This window comes from Amblyraja radiata, chromosome 32 (genome assembly GCF_010909765.2).
Source record: "Amblyraja radiata isolate CabotCenter1 chromosome 32, sAmbRad1.1.pri, whole genome shotgun sequence".
Taxonomy (NCBI): domain Eukaryota; kingdom Metazoa; phylum Chordata; class Chondrichthyes; order Rajiformes; family Rajidae; genus Amblyraja; species Amblyraja radiata.
Genome location: NC_045987.1, coordinates 5,993,340 through 6,014,316, shown reverse-complemented (window position 1 = coordinate 6,014,316; position 20,977 = coordinate 5,993,340). Strand labels below are relative to the sequence as shown.

Sequence of the window (20,977 nt, the reverse complement as noted above, 5' to 3'; positions counted from 1 at the left end):
TCCTCCTCCTCCACCCTCCCTTCCCCTCAGCCCGCCTCCCGCCCGACTGCGTCTGCGCCGGAGCGTCCCCGCCCTCTCTGCGGCTGCGCCGACGGGCGGGGGCGCCGCGCGCGCGCCTTGCCCTGGCGACTCGCGCTCTTTCCGCGCCACGTGGCGGCCGCGAGACGCCTCTTTGAACACCAACCGTCGACAAGTGGCCTGACCGTCGACGCTCCCCCTTTACATCGGGGACCTGTGGTGGGGGTGGAGTTGCCAACTGTTCCGTATTAGCCGGGACATCCTACATATTGGGCTGAATTGGTTTGTCCCGTATTTGACTGCTACTACTCCGATGGGGGGACTGCCACGTCCGGCCCCGCCTCACCCGTCCCGACGTAGTGCAGCCCATGGAGTGCAGCAGCAGCACCTCTCCTGTGGCCCCGTGGGAGGGCAGCCGGCCGCCAGCTGTCCGACCTTCGGACCTTCGCTTTCCGCCGACACCACCACCTTCTCATGGCCGATCATCGGTTCTTGAGTTGGATGGGGCGCCGGACCAAAACTCTTCAGCTGGCCCGCCGGCTGGGCTTTGTGTGCAGTCCAGCACCCGGGCCAACTCATCATTCACCAAGCCACGGCCGAGTCGGTCAACGAATTGCCGTCAGGATTTTTGTCCCTTATTTTGACCTTTGTCCCTTATTTGGGAGTGAGAAAGTTGGCAACTTGGAGGGCACTACACCCAGTAGTCCCATGCAACCTGTTTCTGCCCCGGTTCACAGAATCGCCAGCTGCCTGCCCCTTTTGCAGGCTGGACGAGTCTGCGTTCCACATATATATGTATCTTTTTACAATACTGCACACAAAAATGTGACGGGGTCAAATTTCAAATTTCTTCAAAAATGTCGACAAGCACTTCATTGGGATCATGACTAACATAGCATCAACAATAAATATTAGAAACTATAGCATATTGATGGCAAGTTTCCGAAAATGGCATCATAATACACAAATACATTTTGTGCAATGGTTGTCGCGTGATGTCCACCAGTGACCTGGTTGGCACAGTAAGTGCACGTATTTCTTATTCCTTTCTATGTTTATGAATACCGCATGGAACAATAAAATTGCAAACACCTTTTCCACTTCATTCACCTGATCGTGTAGTAGAATACTGCGTCTATCTGAGTGGATGCAGTATTCTTTTAGTCTTTTTTGTGTGGGGGGGAGAAGGGGGAAAGCGTCTTCTCAGTCACTACCTGGTCGAGGATGCGTCTTTTCTCCAAGCTGCATCTTCGCCCCCCCCCCCCTACCATCTGGATTGGCGCGGCCTTTCCTGCCGGAGACCGGCCAGAGCTACAGCAGCAGCGCAGCACTGAGTTGCCATCGCAGAGCGGGCGATGCCTTATGCCCCTGTCCCACTTAGGAAACCTGAACGAAAACCTCTGGAGACCTTGCGCCCCACCCATGGTTTCCGTGCAGTTCCCGGAGGTTGCAGGTGGTTGCCGGAGGTTGCAGGTAGTGGAAGCAGGTAGGGAGACTGACAAAAACCTCCGGGAACTGCACGGAAACCTTGGGTGGGGCGCAAAGTCTCCAGAGGTTTCCGTTCAGGTTTCCTAAGTGGGACAGGGGCATTACTGGCATAGCCGTGTTGGAGCTCCGGAGTGTTGGGCCTGCCAACTTTAACACCGTGGAGCTGTGGTCTGCGAAACTTCCAGCTGCGGGTGGCGCTGATTTTAACATCGTGGAGGTCTGGGATCTTTCGCCGAGGATCGCCAGTGTTCTGCCCAGCTCGGCCTGTGGACTTCGGAAGCCGCGGTCTCCGGTAGGAAGTGGCCAATTCGGAAACTCCAAGCCCCTGAGAGTTTTCTTCCGTTCCGATGCCGGAGCTCCGATCATCCGTTCATCCCAGCGAGAGGGCCTGAAACATCGGGACACCGTTGCGGCGACTGCGGGGGCCTTAATAGGCCCCAACCACGGGTGAACAAGAGGAAGATGACTGAATTTTGCTGCGCTCCCTCACAGTGGGAAACTTTGATTCCGCTGTGGGGGGGATGTTTTTATGTTTTATGTTAAATTCTATAGTGTTGTGTTTATCTTATTTGTGTGCTGCATGGTAACTCAAATTTCACTGCACCAATTGGTGTATGTGACAATAAATGTCATTTGTCCTTTGACACCGCAATGCGCATTACACATCATTACACAAACATTAGTTGTGGTGGACACTAAAAGATTTGTTGTCCCAGAAAACGAACGTTACATTATTAGTGAAAACCAAACATTTTTATCTATGTGATCTAAACGGTACATTACCTTATGGATTTGAGCTATATCGATGGCCGATGATTCATCAGAACGATTGATTTGGGCTGATTTTTCAGTAAGTAAAATGTCTCCGTAACGGTCGGTGGGGAGCTTCCCGAAGTTGACATGAAGGAATTAAGTTAGCGACTTGGTCTGTATGAAAGTTAAATAAGAGACAGGGTGTTGCCAAATTGAAGATTGGCTCAATTTCTTAGTTTTGATGACCAATTTATGTCCAAAATTTTTTTTTAAATTGAATTAAAAAAGTCAGAAAATATATCGTAAACAGTCGTTGCGCTTTTGACACCACCATTTATGATGGTATGGCTAAACTGTAATGCTTTGATATGATCCATTGTGGGATTCTGCTAATATCAATAACACACTGCCTCTGCACTTTAGCACATATACACAGTAGTCCAGTATTGTAGCTTGTATGATTGATAATGTTAGTATTAGAGCAGATAGCTTTAGACAAGCTGCAATGGAATATATAACATCATGATAGATAATAGAGGAATGGTTAATATTGAAGTGGATGCAGCGGTTCATGCCGCAGTGAAGTGGAATGACAGGCAATGGAGTGGTTGATATTTGAAGTGTTAGTTTAGGTTAGGTATACAAGAATTGTTAGTATTTTAGTTATCAGTATTGATTCTGGCACACAAATCTGAACCATGGGTCAGGTCACACAGTTCATCCACATTGCCAACCCATCAGGGACCTCAGCCCAATTTCCATGGGTCTGTTCACACCCGGCCCATGCGAACCTTTGGCCCATGGGCATTCAAAGCATTTAAGATGGTGTTGAGAACCATGAAGCCATGCACCATAAGCACACAGACATGCAGTGTAAAAGTGGGAAAAGAAACACTCTCTCATAAACTAATCTGCTGCAGCTCCATCACCCTGGGGCTCCTCCAGGTGTGAAAGAGTTTGTAGTTCCTACTTTGGCCTCATTGGCCATCTCAGAAACGACCAAACTGGACAAAGAACAAGGTCATCTTTGATTCCCAGGGATTGTCTAAGAAGAGACATGTTGGCGCAGCAGAAGAGTTGCTGCCATACAGCGCCAGAGACCCAGGTTCAATCCTGACTACAGGTGCTGTCTGCATGGAGATTGTATGTTCTCTCCGTGATCTGCGTGGGTTTTCTCCGGGAACTCCGGTTTCCTCCCACACTCCAAAGGTATAAGTTTGTAGGTTAATTGCTTGGTATAATTGTAAAATTGTCCCGAAAGTGGGTAGGATAGTGTTAGTGTGGCAGGATCGATGGTCAGCGTGAACTCAGTGGGCCAAAGGGCCTGTTTCCACATTGTATCTCTAAACTAAACTAAATTAAAGATAATTGGAATAATTGATGTTGGAATTCTGCTGGGTAGGATTAAGAATAACTGCTACATGAGTGTTTGGGGTAAGAATGTTAAATTTCATTTCAATCGGAAAAGAATAATGAAAAAAGCCGTATACAGTATTAAGGAAAATTGAAATAAAAACAGAAAATACCGGAAATACTCAGCAGGATAGATCATATTTGCGGAGAGAGAACCAGAGTTAATATCTTAGATTACCATTTATCAGTAGTTAATATTGAGAGTTTTGCTGATTGATAATGGAGAGGTTGGTATCAGGGCCGGCCTTAAGCCGATTGGACCGATTGCTCCCAATTGGGCCCCGCGCCAGAGTAATCTACTCTCGGCTCGGGTAGTTCTACCCCGGGTGGAGGGGGGAGAGAGGGGCGGAGAGAGAGTAGAGAGGTGGAGGGGGAAGAAAGGGGTAAACGGGGAGGGGATTGTGAGGGGGAATGGAGAAGGGGGAGAGGGGGAGAGGGGGACGTGGGTCGTTCGCTCACGGCAGCGCTCCCGCCCCTCCAGTCGCCCTGCTTCACGCACACAGCCCCGGCTCCACCCCTCTCCCCGGGGAGACGCGGTGAACAATACACCGAGGGCCGGGCCGGTGGTTGGAGCAACTTTTACAAACATCGGCCTCAGCTCACACCCATCCGCACGGCCCCCGGAATCCACTCTCGCCGAAGACCCTTCTCTCCTTCCAGGGGAACGACACGAGGCGGAAAGGAGCCCTCCCTCCTTCAGACGGGCGAAAGGTCCTCTTCGCTGACTTCATTTTCTTCACGACCGAAAAAGGGATACTGGCAAGGAAAATTCGGAAGGGCCTGAAGAAAGACCATCCTCAGATCAATCCGCTCCTCATCACATCCTCCCTCCTCATCCCCCCTCCCTCCCTTCTCTCCCTCCCTTCCCTCCCTTTCTCTCCCCTCCCTTCCCTCCCTTCTCTCCCTCCCTCCCTTCTCTCCTTCCCTCCCACACACGCATAACGCACAGACAACTAACACACAAACATCACGCACAGACAACTAACACACACAACTAAGTTAGGATGGGGTAGAAGCCCAAAGGGTAGGATGGGGCTGAAGTCCAAAATTTAATGCCTGTACTGGTTTTTCACCAATGGTTATTGGTTTTCCAGGATCTATTTAATTAAATTACTTTATTTTTCATTTCACAATCACTAAAACAAGTGGTATTGTAACTTTGTACTTTTCAGAGGTGATCTACACATTTTGTTTGTTATTTGTAGGCTTACATGTATGCAATTTTATATTGAAATGTAGCTCAGATCTGTTTGGTCCATTAAGTCGCATGCACTTTTTAAGTGCACATTTTGATTACTTTCCATTCTACCCTAGAGATATAAAGTCTATAATAGACTTTAATTATATTTCTATGAACCTTGTCTGGGAACCTGGGGCTCACCAAAATTGTTCCCAATTGGGCCCCGCAACTCCTAACGCCGGCCCTGGTTGGTATTAGGGAAGATGGTATGGGTAGGGTTAGCAATTGATTTGGTGGCATTAGGCTGGTTGACATGATATTGGGTGGCATTGGAGTAGTTAATACTTAAGTGATTAGTAACATTTTGCTTGATACAAGTATTGGAGTTATTGATTTTTGAGAAATATGTACTGTGGTGCTTGGTGTAGAAGCAGCTGGTATGATGAAAGCTTGGGATTGCATTTGCTGGTGTGAGTCACTCTAATTCTTTTTTGTGTGAACTGCTGCTGGATTTGAGTACCAAACAACTGCAACCAGCTGCTCTTCCAGACATATGCTAAACTGAAATGCATTGTGTGATCACAGCTCATACCAGCTCTTTTTAATGTGTTACATTATTCCTGATTCATCTTTACAGAAGTAACCACATCCATGTTAACCTTTGGTGCTAGCTTATTTCCAATATATTTCTACACAAATTGGAAATCTTAGATAAATTTAAGGAATAATTTATGACATTAAAATAACTTCTAGTCTACAATCCTGTTTGGAAAGTGGAAGATTTGATTTAATTGTACATTTTAATCAAAAATGTTGTTCTTATTATTATCAAAATGTATAGTGCTTTAAAAACCATGCTGCCATGAAACACTGTGTTAGCACCATGTAAGGGACTGAATCTTAATGTAGCAGATGCTAAGTGGGATTAGAAACAACGACAAATGTTCTGATATTTTCCAAAAAACTATTGGTTTTCTGGTCCATTTACGGACTTGGTGAACCGCAGCTGTTACGATCCAATGACGTGTTAGAGTGAACTGAGTGTTGGACTTTTAAACTTTAAAGGTCCCTTGGCAGCTGAGTTATAACATTCAGCAATCAACACGATAGAGTACGTCTCAACCTATTTGTGCTCAAGAGACAAGAAACCTTTAATGATGCATACTTCTTTTTAATTCTTGTTCCTCTGTGGATATTTAGATGGGGGCTGCGATTGCCAAACTTCTCCTTCCAACTATCAGCAGCTTGGTCTTCCTCCCCATCATCACAATTGCAGCGAAGCGGCGATTCCACATGGAGGCAATGGTTTACTTCTTCACAATGTTTTTTATTGCGGTGAGGAGATTTTGTACATTTTTGTTATTTACCCATCGCAATATGCTAAGTGCTGACGTCCTGTTGCCACCATAGGTCGCATGGCAACAGTGGACTTTTCTCTGTTTTCTTAATACTGAGCCGTGAAGGTGTGACTAAACCACAGTTCACGGCTATTTGAAGCGCAGATTGCATCTCATGAGTGGCATGGTTTAATTTTGATCTAGTCTATTCATGATTTAAATTTTGTTCCTTTTTTAAAATACTTGCTATCTATTAAATCTGCATTTGTTTCACTGCAGTTTTTCCATGCTTGCGAAGGTCCTGGCCTGACAATTTTGTGTATCATGCGGCATGACGTTCTGCAGTATTTCAGCATTTATGGCACTGCTCTATCCATGTGGGTCACTTTATTAGGTAAGTGGCAGCCTGATTCACAAACTCCAGAATAAAACTCTGGAGAGGAGAGCACCAACACACTGTGTGGCATTGCATTGCAAAATAAAGATAATTAACTTTACCTTTTCCTGCATCCCAATACTTAACAGACCCTGAAAAAAGCATATCTTAATTATGCATAATCAGAAATGTAACATTTATATAACATTGCAGAACTATTTAAGAAAATATGTCACTATATTGATGTCTAAGGATGTTGTGAATATCTGTGAATGGAGTTTGGATGCACATGTGAATATTCCAGAAGTTAACATTTATACGGTTGTGCTATGCATGGACATTAAAATATTTAAGAGGGAGTCTTGAGTATATATTGTGAATTTGTTTCTAAAGGAAATTGGTGTCTTGATGTGAATGTGTTTCTGAAAGGAGTGTGTGAATAAAAGTATTGAAGTGGGTTTGTGAGGAAGTCTGTCTGTTCATATGAACATTTTTTTTAGAAGGGAGTCCTTGAGTAGAAAGGGTGAAGATGTTTGTAGGTAGATAAACTAGACTCGTTTCTTCATGGAGCATTTACTGATATAGTAAATTTATTGGTTTTGGGAGGGAATTTGGTGTAGATGGCTATAATTCATGAATTTCAGTCTAATAAAAATCATTTAGATCCATTGTCACTATATGGCTTGAAATCCCTAGCAAGTTTGAAAATGAATTTAGTTTTTATCCCAATGACCAGATATATTTGCAGTCAAGGGCATCTACACATGATGCTGTTGCGCTGCATTCTTATTAAAATTGATTAGCAATATATGGTTGATTAATCGGCAAAATTGTCACCCATAAGGCAGGCCAAATGTGCAGCTGTCATGTTTCTTGTGCACCTATTGTTATCGTGTATGGCTGAGGGTGGAATGTTTTACTTAATGCACAGTATTTTCTAGCATATTTATATTGCAGTTTTGTCTCTATCTGGTAAATAGATCATGTTTTTGAAAATAATTGTTTGAGCTTCAAACTCAGGTTAATCACAATCCCCATCCATTCCTATATCATTTGTTGGATAAAACTGATCCAAAGCATAAAGACATAATATTACAAATCCAAGTTCAATCTCCATTTTAAGTTTAGGTTTATTATTGTCATGCGTACTGAGGTACAGTGAAAGGCTTTGTTTTGCATTCTATCCAATCAGATCAGATAATACAATACATACATACAATTGGGTCAAATTCAAGTACAATAGGCAGAGCAAAGTGGAAGATACAGAGTGCAGAATATAGTTCTCAGCACTGTAGCGCACCACATCCATAGACAAAGTCCAATTTATGCAACTTATGGAACGACCATTCAGAAACCTGATAACAGAGAGGAAGAAGCTATTACTGAGTCTGGGGACTGCCTTTCATGGTACTTTAAATGCAGGTTTAGCTCATGCCAATTGGCCTAATTTTTTTAGCATGGAAAGCAAACACTTTGCTTAATCTATGTAATGGAGACTGACCCCCTCCCCCCCTCCCCCAAACTGGAAAGTGTGTGTGACTGATTTGAATAGGTTTGAACTCTAAATCAATAGTTCAGTTAAATTCAGTTCACTGATACTGCGTTAATAATAATCTTACATGAAGAAAGGTTACCAAAAAGCATGAGACAATGCAATTCATGGGCTCATCAAGGTACAGACCAGGATTAATCAATGAAATATAAGAAAAGAAATATAAAATTATAAATTATAATGAAAAGCTGTATTTTCTGAATTTGAAAATATCCAAGTGGCATAACCAGAAAAATAGTTAACACAAATACAATGATGCAATGCAACTTCATACTTAGGGATTTGTGCAGGTATTTGAGTAGGAAAGAAGTAATGAATAATGGACCCAATGCAGGCAAATGGGATTAGGATAGATAGGCATCACGGTTGGCAGGGTCAAGGTATGTTGAAGGACTCTTTTCTGTGTTGGTTTTATACAGCTCTCGGACTCTGTGACTTATTGACATAAGTTTCCAGTATGCAACTAAATACCTGAGTAAGGTATTTATTGAGGCAAGGGCCCTACCAAAAATAGAAATGATGAATTTGCTGAGTGTGTAGTATTTGTGGAGAAATCTGATGCTGAAATCTTTAACAAAAAACAAACCACAAGAGCAATTCAGCAAGACAAGCAGCATCTGTGGAAGGAAATAAATTGCAAGCATTTTTGGTCAAGTTCCTGCATCAGACAGTATTTATATATTTTGGTCAATATTCATTTCTAGGTATGCATTCTTCATGGATGGACATGAAAGGTTTAGAGGACATGGACCAAATGTGGGTAAATGGGATTACCTTAAATTCGGCATCTTGGTTGGTGTAGGCGAGTTGAGCCGAATGGCTGTATGACTATGACTGTTTATATAAGGATTAAAATATCAACAGTGCACAATATATTTCTCACAAAATAGAAGATCAAAGAGTTACCAAGAAATATGGAGCACATTACTTAAAGTGTTATTTTTTTAAATTGTGATGTGCATAATTACCATTGCATCTTCCAACTTAATTATGTGAACCAGTACATATCCATAAAAATGTAAATATTGCTTTCTTTGCTATTTAGCATTGGCTGAATTTGAGGAACCAAAAAGGTCTACCTTGGTTATATTTGGAGTGCTGACAATGAGTGTGCGTATTTATCAAGTTTTTTAAATTGTGATGTGCATAATTACCATTGCATCTTCCAACTTAATTGTGTGAACTAGTACATATTCATAAAAATGTAAATATTGCTTTCTTTGCTATTTAGCATTGGCTGAATTTGAGGAACCAAAAAGGTCTACCTTGGTTATATTTGGAGTGCTGACAATGAGTGTGCGTATTTATCAAGATCGATGGGGCTACGGAGTCTACTCTGGACCAATTGGAACAGCTGTCTTCATAATAACTGTCAAATTTGTATGTAGAATCACCATTACCATTTACTTTGTACAAATTTATATAGCTGTTTCTTGTTCTATATGCAATGCTTTCATAGGCAGTCGAGAAGTGGGATAATAAAGCAATTATTTATCTGGGTTTTGGATCATGAGCTGTCACTCATTTTTCTTGAAAATAAAGTTGAAGTGACCCCAATATGATCTTTAAAACTATGCAGGATTTTAATAAAAAGTAAACACAATGATTCCACTAATGCCGAAGAGCAAAGGGAAAGGCTATCAAGTTGAAATAATCACAAAATAATAAAATGAGGAACAAAAGTAGAAAATAATGAAAACATTTAATACTAGGTTGGGCCAGGGTTTGCTGTAGGAATGGGTTGATAATGGGGCAGTCAGAGGGTGACAAGGAAGTGTGAGGTGTTGCAAATAGTAAGTCATAGTGTGCGAATGGAGAGGGAAAAATGGAAGGGCGGTGCGGTGGTGCAGCAGTATAGTTACTGCCGTACAGCGCATTCAGTGCTAGAGACGCAGGTTCGATCCCGACTACTGGTGCTGTCTGCATGGAGTTTGTACGTTCTCCCCATGACCGTGTGGGTTTTCTCCGAGATCTTCGGTTTCCACCCACACTCCAAAGGTGTACACGTTTATAGGTTAATTGGTTTGGTATAAACGTAAAATTGACCCTAGTGTATATAGCATAGTGTTAATGTGCGGGGATCGCTGGTCGGTGCAGTCTCGGTGAGCTGAAGGGCCTGTTTCCGCACTGTATTTCTAAACTAAACTGAATTAAAGAAGAAAACATGCCAATATCACAAATGAATGACTTAAATTTTTAATTTTTTTTAATATAGAGAAAACAATTTATCAGAAGTGTAGATTTCTGTAAGTCTAGAAGTCTGCAATGTGTGCAAATGATGGACGAGATACTTTTCCTCCAGCTTGTTATAACAGTGCAGGAGGCCACAGACAGAGTTGGATGGAGAATTCAAGTAATAGACACAGGAAGCTTTGGGTTCCTGTTGTCTGTCACTTTTGATTTTCAAATAAATTGAGACATTCAGCAGAAATTCTTTAACTCTTCCTACTTATGCAAATTACAATTAAATATTATTTTCTCCATGCCCCGTTATTGCAGGGAATTTTAGCTCCCTTACAAATTTTAGTCAGTAAATTAATTATGTTTCCTGAGCTTCTGCTAATGCCACTATGGAACTTCATGTTTGAAAGTGAGATTGCATTTGATTACACTTTTACCTTCTCTATTGGTTAAAGTGCTAAAGAGACCCCTTAGCAAGCTCAGTTCTGAACAGAAACTCACTCTATAGGGAAATGTTCAAAGAATCACCTCCACTTGGTGGCGTGTTAACATTTCTCGTGCTTTGAGTCCGTAGCTTATAAAATGGAGTTAGAAATTTTTAACTGTGGATAACTGATACTTAATAATGCTACAAACTTTATATTTTATTGAGTGATCTCTGTCACATTGCAAACAATCATAAGTATTTATTTTGTTCTGGTAATTTGATAATAATTTGATTTAAAAAATTAGATTGTACCTTGCTTAGAAAAAGGAATTCTAAATATGTACAGGTACAAATACACAAATCACTTAAATTGCTTGCATAAAAGGAAAGAAAACCATGTGCGAAAGGGAGAACTGGAGTGTAGAACTAAATTTGTATCACCCCTTCAACCTTTAATTACATCATATTTGGAGCAATCTGTCCAGGCCTCATTGGCCATGTAATAAAATGGATATAGAGATACAGACTTAAGATACCAGAGCTACTAGGTTATAGTTATTAGTAGAGCCAGGATGTTTAGGCACTAAAAAACTCTGAAATAGGCAGGCAAAAGGGCATAATAAAATTACAAAAAAGGCACGAAAAGGCATTTATTGACAAAAAAGGCATAAAAAGGCATTTATTTCCACCACCAAAATATGGTTAAAAATGATAATGTAAAGGTGTACAACATTAAATGACCAAAGTTGTCTGGTTGTACATAATTATTAGCATTTGTTTCCAAATTATCTGGTGTTAAATTATGCCGTCTGTCAGACAGAATATGCTTCAGTTGTGAAAAACTTCTTTCTACCTCAGCTGAGGTCACTGGTGCATACCCAAAACAAGCTACAGACTCTATATTCATGTTGATATCTTGTGCATTACAACTACCTTTGAGAACTTTAGCTATGTTTTCTATTTCTTCAAGATTTTGTTAGCTAAAATTACTCTCTCACATTTTCCTTGTTTGTCTTTACCTACATCGCCAGGAACTTTACGAATATCGCCAGTTACTTTGTTGAAAACCTGCAAATTATTCACTAATGTTTTGCCACATTTCTCAAGGGAAGTGATAGCTTGTGGAAAGTTTGCAAAATTGGAAGCAATAAACACAAGCGCGGTGGAGGGAGTTTTTCTGCATGATTTCACTGACGATCCTGACTGCAACAGATTCTTCTTCTTCAAAACAGTTGATGATTTATTTTATCTTTTCAAAATTTGCAGCATAGTAGAGTACAGCAGAGAGCCATGTACCCCACCTTGTCAAAACTGGCTGAGGAGGTAGCGGAATCTCGGGTGCCATTTTCTTGAACTGCACACGTGACGGTGCTTTGCGGAAGATCTTCTTGATATTGGAAACTAGGCGATCGACATTTGGAAACAAGCTACGTATGTGCTTGGCAATTCTATGAAGTTGTTGAGCTAAGCATGTCAAATGCAACATTTTGGGGAATAAAACTAAGTCACAAACAGAAGAACATTCTTGTATTTTATACCTTCCGGCCAAAGCACAGCAAGTGAAGATGTAAACAACTGAGCAATGGTTGAGCTGTTTGACTTCTCCAGTACTTCCGATGTCAACTCCTTTGATGGTTGACCTGCCTCCAGTTTACTGATGACAACATTGGCAACATAACTCCCCACAGCATCGGTTGTCTCGTCTATTGAGATCCATATTTTGTTGCATGCAACTTCATCTCTAATTTTCTGCACAACAATGTTGAAGTTGCTGTCAACATAATTTTTCCGTAATGATGACTCGCTTGGTATAGGTTCCTCTGTGTATTTCCCTAAAAAACCTCTGAGAGATTTGTTTTCCAATTTTCACAGTGGAATTCCAGCTTCAATGAATGCCTTGCACAGATCACTTGAAAACTCAGATTTGCAACTGGAGCCAGCAGTAAATGTAGTGAGGAGACAAGCTTGGGTAGTCTACACCCCTTTTCTTCACCCTCCTCCCCCTCCCCTTCCCAGCTCTCCTTCTAGTCCTACTGTCTCCGCCTCTTCCTTTCTTTTTCCCACCCCTCCACATCAGTCTGAAGAAGGGTCTCGACCCGAAACGTCGCCTATTCCTTCTCTCCATAGATGCTGCCTCACCCGCTGAGTTTCTCCAGCATTTTTTGTCTACCTTCGATTTTTCCAGCATTTGCAGTTCTTTCTTAAATAGATCTTGGAGAAGACTGAACCAGCGGCACAAACGAATGAATGACCGATGGTGGCGCCCCCAGTTTCACCCCGGTGATGGAAGTTTTCTTTAAAGTTATTCTATGTTAACACGTTAATAATAACATTAATATTAACATGTTAACATAGAAAACTTCATTGTAATCACAGTACAACTAGCACGACCTTTTAGCAAAATGGCAAAAAAAGGCTGATTTAGGCACTCGATCACAAAAAATGCATTATCCTGGTAAAATCATCAAAAAAGGCATGAAAATGCACATGGCAAAATCCTGGCTCTTGTTATCAGTAAGGAACAAGTTAAGTCTCGTAGGTAGACAAAAATGCTAGAGAAACTCAGCGGGTGAAGCAGCATCTATGGGGCGAAGGAAATAGGCAACGTTTCGGGTCAAAACCCTTCTTCAGTCTGAAGAAGAGTTTCGACCCGCAACGTTGCCTATTTCCTTCGCCCCATAGATGCTGCCTCACCCGCTGAGTTTCTCCAGCATTTTTGTCTACCTTTTTTATTCCAGCATCTGCAGTTCCTTCTTAAACAAGTTAAGTCGTGTTTTCATTTTGGCAGAAAAAGGGTGATCTAATTGAGATGAGACTGAAACATTGTGGATCCCAACTCCTCCCCCAAACATACTCCCAGCTAACATTTAATCACTTGAGACCAAGTTTGAAGAGATGCTGTGTTCTTTGTTTCACAGAAGCATGGCTTATCCCGACACCTGACCCCTCTATACTACCTGAAAGGTTCACCATTTGTCCTATAGACTGTATCCAATCCTCAGGCAAAGGGAAAGGCAGTGACGTCTGCTTTATGATCAATGTTTCATGGTGCACTGATGTGATGGCCTTTACACATTTCTGCTTCTATGACCTAGAATACCGTTCATAACATTCTGTTCTTTTTATCAGCTGAGGAAATTCACCTCTACCATCTTCTCCGTGGTACATATCATCCCCAATAAGGCACTAAGGTGATATTGGACAAATTATATTGAGTTGTCGATTCTCTTGCGACAGCAAACCCTGATGCTTTGTTTATTGCTGGTGACTTTAAGCAAGCCAACCTCACCGATGTACTCCCCAAATATCATCAACATGTCTTGTACCCCATGTAGGGTGTTAACACTCTTGACCACTGCTACGACACCATCAAATATACATATCGCTCCAGCCCTCAGCTTCATTTCAGTCTGATCATATATTAGTGCTATTCCTGCCAGCACTGCACCTGTCGGTTTACGGCCAAAGACGGAAGCGTTGGGCATCAGTGGAAAGAGTAATAGAGCAGTGGTCTGAGGAGGGCGGTCTACTGCAGGACTGCCTGAAGTTGGTGAACTGGAACATGTTTCACACCAATTGGATTTGCATTAGAATATTGCACCATTCCACCACTCGGGTTTATTGTTATATTTATCATTACTATTTGCATACTGTTTATTCTGCGAGCTTCGTGTGGAATAGGAATTTCAAAGGACCCTGATGTATGTGGCAATAAACCAATCTGAAAACACATGCAATCAAATAATTAGATAGAGTAGACATTGTAATTCTACCCGTTGACGAACAATAGGAAACGCCATCCAATTGAAAAGTTTAAATGAAAAAAAAAGAGGAATTCTCTAAATATTTTTAATCAGAGTAATGTGGATGCCACTTCCATAGGATCTAGTTTAGACAAATTGTAAATATGTATTTTAGTGGAACCTAGGTATGAATGTAAGGGTGTAAATATAATGTGTAAATGTAACGTGTATACACTGTATATAGAATGTAAGGTGAATATACATATAATGTAATAAAGAAATAGAAAGCTGAATGGCTCAAATGGCATGTTTCTATGCTGCATATTCTATGTTATTCTACTTCATTCTTGTTTGCAGATATTCCCTAACCACTTAGATAGTGAGCCAGAATCTGTTGTAATCACTATTCCAAAAGTGAGGATGGTATCCGTGAAATGATCATGCTAAGCTCAAATAATTTGATGGGAGGATGACGTATTTTTAATTATTTTACTAAAAAATTTTAATTTAAAGGACATACTCAAGTGTGAGTTAGATGCTGAATGACTACTGTGTTTAATTTCAGTTGAAAAAGATGAAAGACAAAAAAGGCCTTTACCCAGATAAGAGCATCTACACACAACAAATCGGCCCTGGCTTCTGCTTTGGAGCTCTTGCTTTGATGCTCCGATTCTTCTTTGAGGTATCTTTGAGGATTTATTTTCATTTTTACAAGGGAAGATTTTTGCCAATTGGTTGCTGGTTTTGATGTGCTAGTTAGTCAAATATGTTGAGATATGTTGTTCAAAAATGCATTGAATTTAAAAAATAAATACAACTGTAGAATATAGGTCCAGACTTTGCACCAATGACTCCATCTACATTTCGTGCCTCAGAATGACAGCCAAGAGAATCAAAGACTTGTCCCACCCCGGTCATTGCTTCTCCTCTTGTTCCCATTTGGCAGCAGGTACATAAGCTTGAAAGTGTCTACCATCAGACTCAAGGATAGTTTTTTGCCCTTCATTATCAGGCTTTTGAATGGACCTTCCATAAACAAGGGTACAGTTTGATTCACCTCTACCTCATTGAGAACTGTATAGAATGGTGGGATCCTTAAGAGCTTTGATTTACAAACAGATTTGAGGAGGTGCAAGACCATAGCTCTCTGAAAATGGCAACACAGGTAAATATGGTGGTAAAGGAGGCAGATGCCATTCGAGCTATACATCATAGAAATTGTTCCTTTGGCTTAACTCCTCCCTGCCGACCAATTTGCCTACCTAAGCTACTCTTTTGCCTGTGTTTGGCCCATGTCCCTTGAAACCTTCCCTATCCATGTACCTATCTTCTTGCCTTCATTGGCAAGGTAATGAGTATAAAAATTGGAAGTCATGCTCCTGCTGTATAAAACTTTGGTTTGGGGCCACATTTGGAGCATTGTATGCAGTTCCGGTCACCATGTTACAGGAAGGAAGTGGAGGCTATGGAGAGGATGCAGAAGAGGTTCACCAAGATATTGCCACGGTTGGAGGGTATTAGCTGTTGAGAGGTTGGATAAATGGATGCAACAAATTGGAGTCTGAAGTGCGATCTGTTATAAATATATAAAATTATAAGTGGCATAAAGAGGTAGATATTCAGTCTTTTGCCCAGGGTGGAAAAGTCAAATACTTGAGAGTATGGCTTTAAGTTGGAAGGAAGAAAGTTTAAATGAGATTTATGAGGCAAGGTTTTTACAGAGCTTGGTTGGTGCCTAGACCACCAGCAATCCTTGTGTAAAAGAAGAGGTGATGGAAGCAGATACAAGAGCAACATTTAAGAGCCATTTAGACAGACAAATAAATGAAAATATATAAACCATGTGCAGGCTGATGGGATCGGTTTAAAGTGGTGTCATGATTGGCACCAAAATCATGGGCCATGCCTGTGCTGTACTATGTTCAACACTCCTCTGATTGATTTCAGATTTGCCGTTTGTTCATTTTATAGCTGAATTCTTTCCCAGAATTTACTGTTAGCTTCCTAGTGAATCAATCAGATAAATTCTCAGATGGACAGCTTTCCATCAATAAAATAATCAAGCAAAATATTTTTCTTCATTGACGATCTGTTTTCTTCATTGACGATCTACTATCCAATGTCTCACATCTGAAAGGGCAATTGAGTTGATGCTATGTTTGAAATATTTAACAATGATACACATTGTTTAAGAATGAATTCTGAAATGGATAGAATTTAGAGGAATTATATTTTTAAATGTTTTATGAGTTAGACAGGGTGGGAGATTGCAACCTTCACGTGGTCCGCCCTGTTTCAACTAATGTAATCAACCTGGCATGCACAATCAAATAAGATCAAATAGAACAAGTTGTCCCACAACTTTAGGCTGTGCACGCCATACGCAAGAAGAAGAAGTTAGACGACAGAAAGATAAATTCCATAGTTGAAGGGATTCTTGCCAGAATCCAGCATCTATTACTTGAGAAAAAAATTATTTAAATATTAGCGAGTTTGAAGCTATTATCAATCAGAGGGACGACAGATGGCACAATGGGCTAAGTGTTCGGCTGGCAACCGGAAGGTAGCTGGTTCGAATCCCGCTTGGAGTGCATACTGTCGTTGTGTCCTTGGGCAAGACACTTCACCCACCTTTGCCTGTGTGTGTCCTTGGGCAAGACACTTCACCCACCTTTGCCTGTGTGTGTGGATGTAATTATGTGAAGCACTTTGGTGTCAATGCAAGTTGACTAAAAATGTGCTATATAAATAAAGAAATTTTAATTTTTTAATTTATTATCCTTGGTCTCTTCCAGAAACACATGCTCCTTAGCCAACTCTTTTTCTCTCATAGTAATAGTCTAAACCTGAACCAGCATTTTTGCATCCTCGGTATTATATTTGATCTTAAAATGAACTCTTAGCCACTTGTATTCCGCATCATTAAGATTGACATCTTTAAACTTTGGAGTGTCATGTCTCTTGATCCTGTCTCATCCCATTTGCTGAACCCCTTAATTACACCTTCATATTAACTCTCAATGTGTTTATACTAACACATCTGGCTGGGCTCACACCTTGCACCCGATTTAAATTAAGTCACCTAAAATTGTATTGCAAGGGTAATAGAAATAGGGCTACTGTGAAAGGTCAGAAGGATAGAACTACTTAGAGAGCTTTATCAAAGAGACAGCACATGTATAATGTGCCAAATGTTAACTTTATGTATTGAATAATTAAAGTAAATGATAGGCACTACATAAATGCAACTTGTTCTGATACATAGAGCTAAATTAGTTATTAATTTAAAATTGTTAGTTTTGTATAACATTAGGAAGCAGGTCTCAGGATAAATGATGCAGCCTTGCTCTCTTCTCATCATAGGAATGGGATTATAATTACGTACACAGCTTCTACCATTGCAGTTTGGCTGCCTCCTTTATCTTACTTCTTCCGAAGATTAACTCACAAGCAGGAAATGGAGGAAATCCAGTAAAACTAAGTTGCTGTACACTCTGCTGCGTTTGAAAATGGTAACAATTCTGTCTTCCATTATAACATATTTCTACAATCCATTCCTTTTTAAATGACACTGTATATGCACTCAATGATACGACATTAGAGTTCTGTATCATACCTCCAAACTGATTTGAAGTGTTCAAAATATATCATGAAATCTTACTGTTATATCACATTATCAACTATGAGTTTGTTATTCTAAATGAATGATTGATTGTAAATGTGTAGAGACATAAAAAATAGTGAGATAAGAAAAGCAATAGGTGCTTTAAAAGGTGAGGTGTTACTGTGAGCATATATTCCAAGACATCCCAAAGAAGCTTTCAACATGTTCAATGGGTAATTGCACCATTTGATATCGCACATATACAATTAAATAAATCCATGTTCTTTGCCAAATAGAAGTAAGAGTCAAGGGAAGCTGATACAGAATTGGTTATTATGCTTAAATTATCTATCTATTGATGCACTGCTGAAAGTGTATGTGGATGTTAACATTAATACAATTTGCTCATTACTATTGGATTAAGAAGGGGAATGAAATAGTCTGCTAAGAGTCGCTAACTACATATATTGATAGCCACTTGGAAAATAAACACTTTCGATAAGCGATGATAAGCAGAATTTTCTGTGCAGAAACAGGCCATTCAGTCAAGTGATCTATGCAGGATTGATGCTCCATATGAGCCTTCTGCCACCAATTATATCTGATTCTATCAGCATTTTCTTTTCTCTCTTACTCATTTAATTAATTTTAATGTGTATCCATCAGGTAAAAAGGAAATAATAGATGGGTTAACAGTTAAGTTCCATTAGATAGAACAAATCTTATTTAGATTAGAATAGAGTTGCAGGTATATATCAAGACATAACAAGGTTAAAAGTAAAACTACTGCCAACCACTTAGCGGTTTCTTAGTTTAGTTGAGAGATACTGCATGGAAATCGGAGCACCTGGAGGAAACCCATGCGGTCACAGGGAGAACATGCAAACTCCATACAGACAGCACCCAAGATCAGGATTGAATTTGTTTTTTTTTAAATGTTGTAATAAGTGTTAATATTTCAGTCTTGTATGCATGGAATTAGAGATGTGTTAAATTGATACTTTTGCCTATTTCTTGACTTTTAAAACATGATCCTCAAATCAAGGATTTATTTGTACTCATGAATTAATATAAGAATGTTTTATGTCTATGCGTGACTTAAAATTAATTCCATAACTCAGGAGATTGAAAATAAAAGATAATTAGGAAAATTACGTTTTCATTGAGCACATCTTTTGCACAATCACATCCTTCGATGGACATCAGATTCGTTGTGAAGCCCCTCCAGGCTAATTCTGTGATGACACTCTCATTGATCACCATTTGAGCACTCACTTTGGGTGGACACTCATGCTGAGCTTGTCTTTGAGAATATCTGTGTCAGATGAGCACCCACATTGAACCTGAAGATGGGCATCCTTATCATTCATTTCGGAACAGGTTCATTCAAACATCTGCCATTAATTTGGCAGAAAATTAGCAAAGCACAGAGTAAAGGGCTGTAACATCTATTGAAGTCACTACAATGTCAGCAGAATGTCACAAGAGCTTGTATGTATTTTCTTTCAGCACAGAATCTAACCTCTAGAATCTGCATTGCAATATTTTATGAATAAATTGTTCTGTGTCATCTTTATTTTGTGACTGGTCAAGATTATTGTTGAGTTTAATATTATTCCAGATCTCTTTTAACCTCTGACCCAACTCTACTCTTGTCTTCCCATTTTATCCATACATAACAATTTGGACTTAATGAGGCTTGAATTGCATTTGCCAAATTTCCATCCATTTACAGTAATCTATAAACGCTGACATAATGGAACAAATTAGATGAAAAAATACAAGCATATTCTAAAAGCTACTCTCTGTCTGTATAGTACTGTTGTACATGAATATTCAATTTGCTGTACTGAGGTGCAGCTGCAGTAGCTCTTGTACGTTTGGCATAAACATGCAGTCAGTCATAATCCGGAGAGATCGTACAGCCAGATCCTGATGCTGGAGAGGGAGAACTCTGGCATTGAACATCTCATTCTCACCCAGTCCAGGTCTGCATGGATTGCACAATACTGAGTCCTGGGAAAGGTGATGAGCTGTTTCTGTTCCCTGTCAAACTTCACTACCACGAGATACTTCTGTGCAACAAAACAAATCCTGACAATAGGATTAAGTTTTGAGAATTTGTATTTTCTCCCTAGTACCACTTCTGTATCCAGCATTGATCAAATATGATTATTAAACTGCTCAGCTGAATAATTTTGTGCAATGCAATCAGGAAAATATGAGGTCTAAACCATCCAAGAGTTTAGACATATATCACAATCACTACAACAACTATGGTGCAAAGAAATGACGTTGAAGACATCAACTCTAAAGTCGTAAAGTATAATAACTTAATCCATATAACATTTTAAAGAGCAGTCCCAAGACATATCAGAGCACACGTGCATGGAGAATCCATTCATAGGACTGTTTTTGCACAATTATTCATTTGACTTTGTGTGGCTGTCTGCTTCTTAGATTTAAGTTTGTCAATGATTTGAGAATTAAGCATGAGGACATTACTAATGACCTTTTAAATTCATTTAATTTCATGTGCATTGTGGATACACCATGTGCTTACATCATGTGTATCTTCATGTGTGTGTATCAATTCCATGTGCATACACCACATGTATTTTAATTGTGGCTTTAAATGCTGCCTGATAAAATATCCCATGTTATAATCCCATTTTGAAAATTCAAATAAATCTTCAAGCCTCTGATTGTAAGTTTCGTATCACCGCGGCCTGAGATGCTTTACCATTTTAGTGAGTTTGATAGTAGTGGTGTTGATGAACTTTTGACATTAATCAGATATTCAATTGCAGTCTTTTATTGCCAGGATAAAAAAAGAGAAAAGGAGGAAGAGGTGAAGAGGAGGAAAGAAATATAATATGGAGATCGTAAAGGGTGAAGGTAGGAG

General features: G+C 40.1%; 1 protein-coding gene across 1 annotated transcript; it reads left to right on the top strand.

Moving 5' to 3' along the window:
• Positions 1–5,877: 5,877 nt before the first annotated feature.
• Positions 5,878–19,648, top strand: mymk (myomaker, myoblast fusion factor). The gene is made up of 5 exons (XM_033048703.1): positions 5,878–6,187; positions 6,469–6,583; positions 9,349–9,497; positions 15,034–15,150; positions 17,832–19,648. The coding sequence occupies exons 1-5, from the start codon at positions 6,053–6,055 to the stop codon at positions 17,973–17,975; spliced, it is 660 nt and encodes a 219-aa protein (XP_032904594.1). The 5' UTR covers positions 5,878–6,052; the 3' UTR covers positions 17,976–19,648.
• The last annotated feature ends 1,329 nt before the right edge of the window (positions 19,649–20,977 follow it).

Coding starts and splice junctions, on each gene's coding strand:
- mymk (XM_033048703.1), top strand. CDS start 6,053: ATGGGGGCTGCGATTGCCAAACTTCTCCTTCCAACTATCAGCAGCTTG. Junction 6,188..6,468: donor TCACAATGTTTTTTATTGCG/GTGAGGAGATTT, acceptor GTTTCACTGCAG/TTTTTCCATGCTTGCGAAGG. Junction 15,151..17,831: donor TGCTCCGATTCTTCTTTGAG/GTATCTTTGAGG, acceptor TTCTCATCATAG/GAATGGGATTATAATTACGT.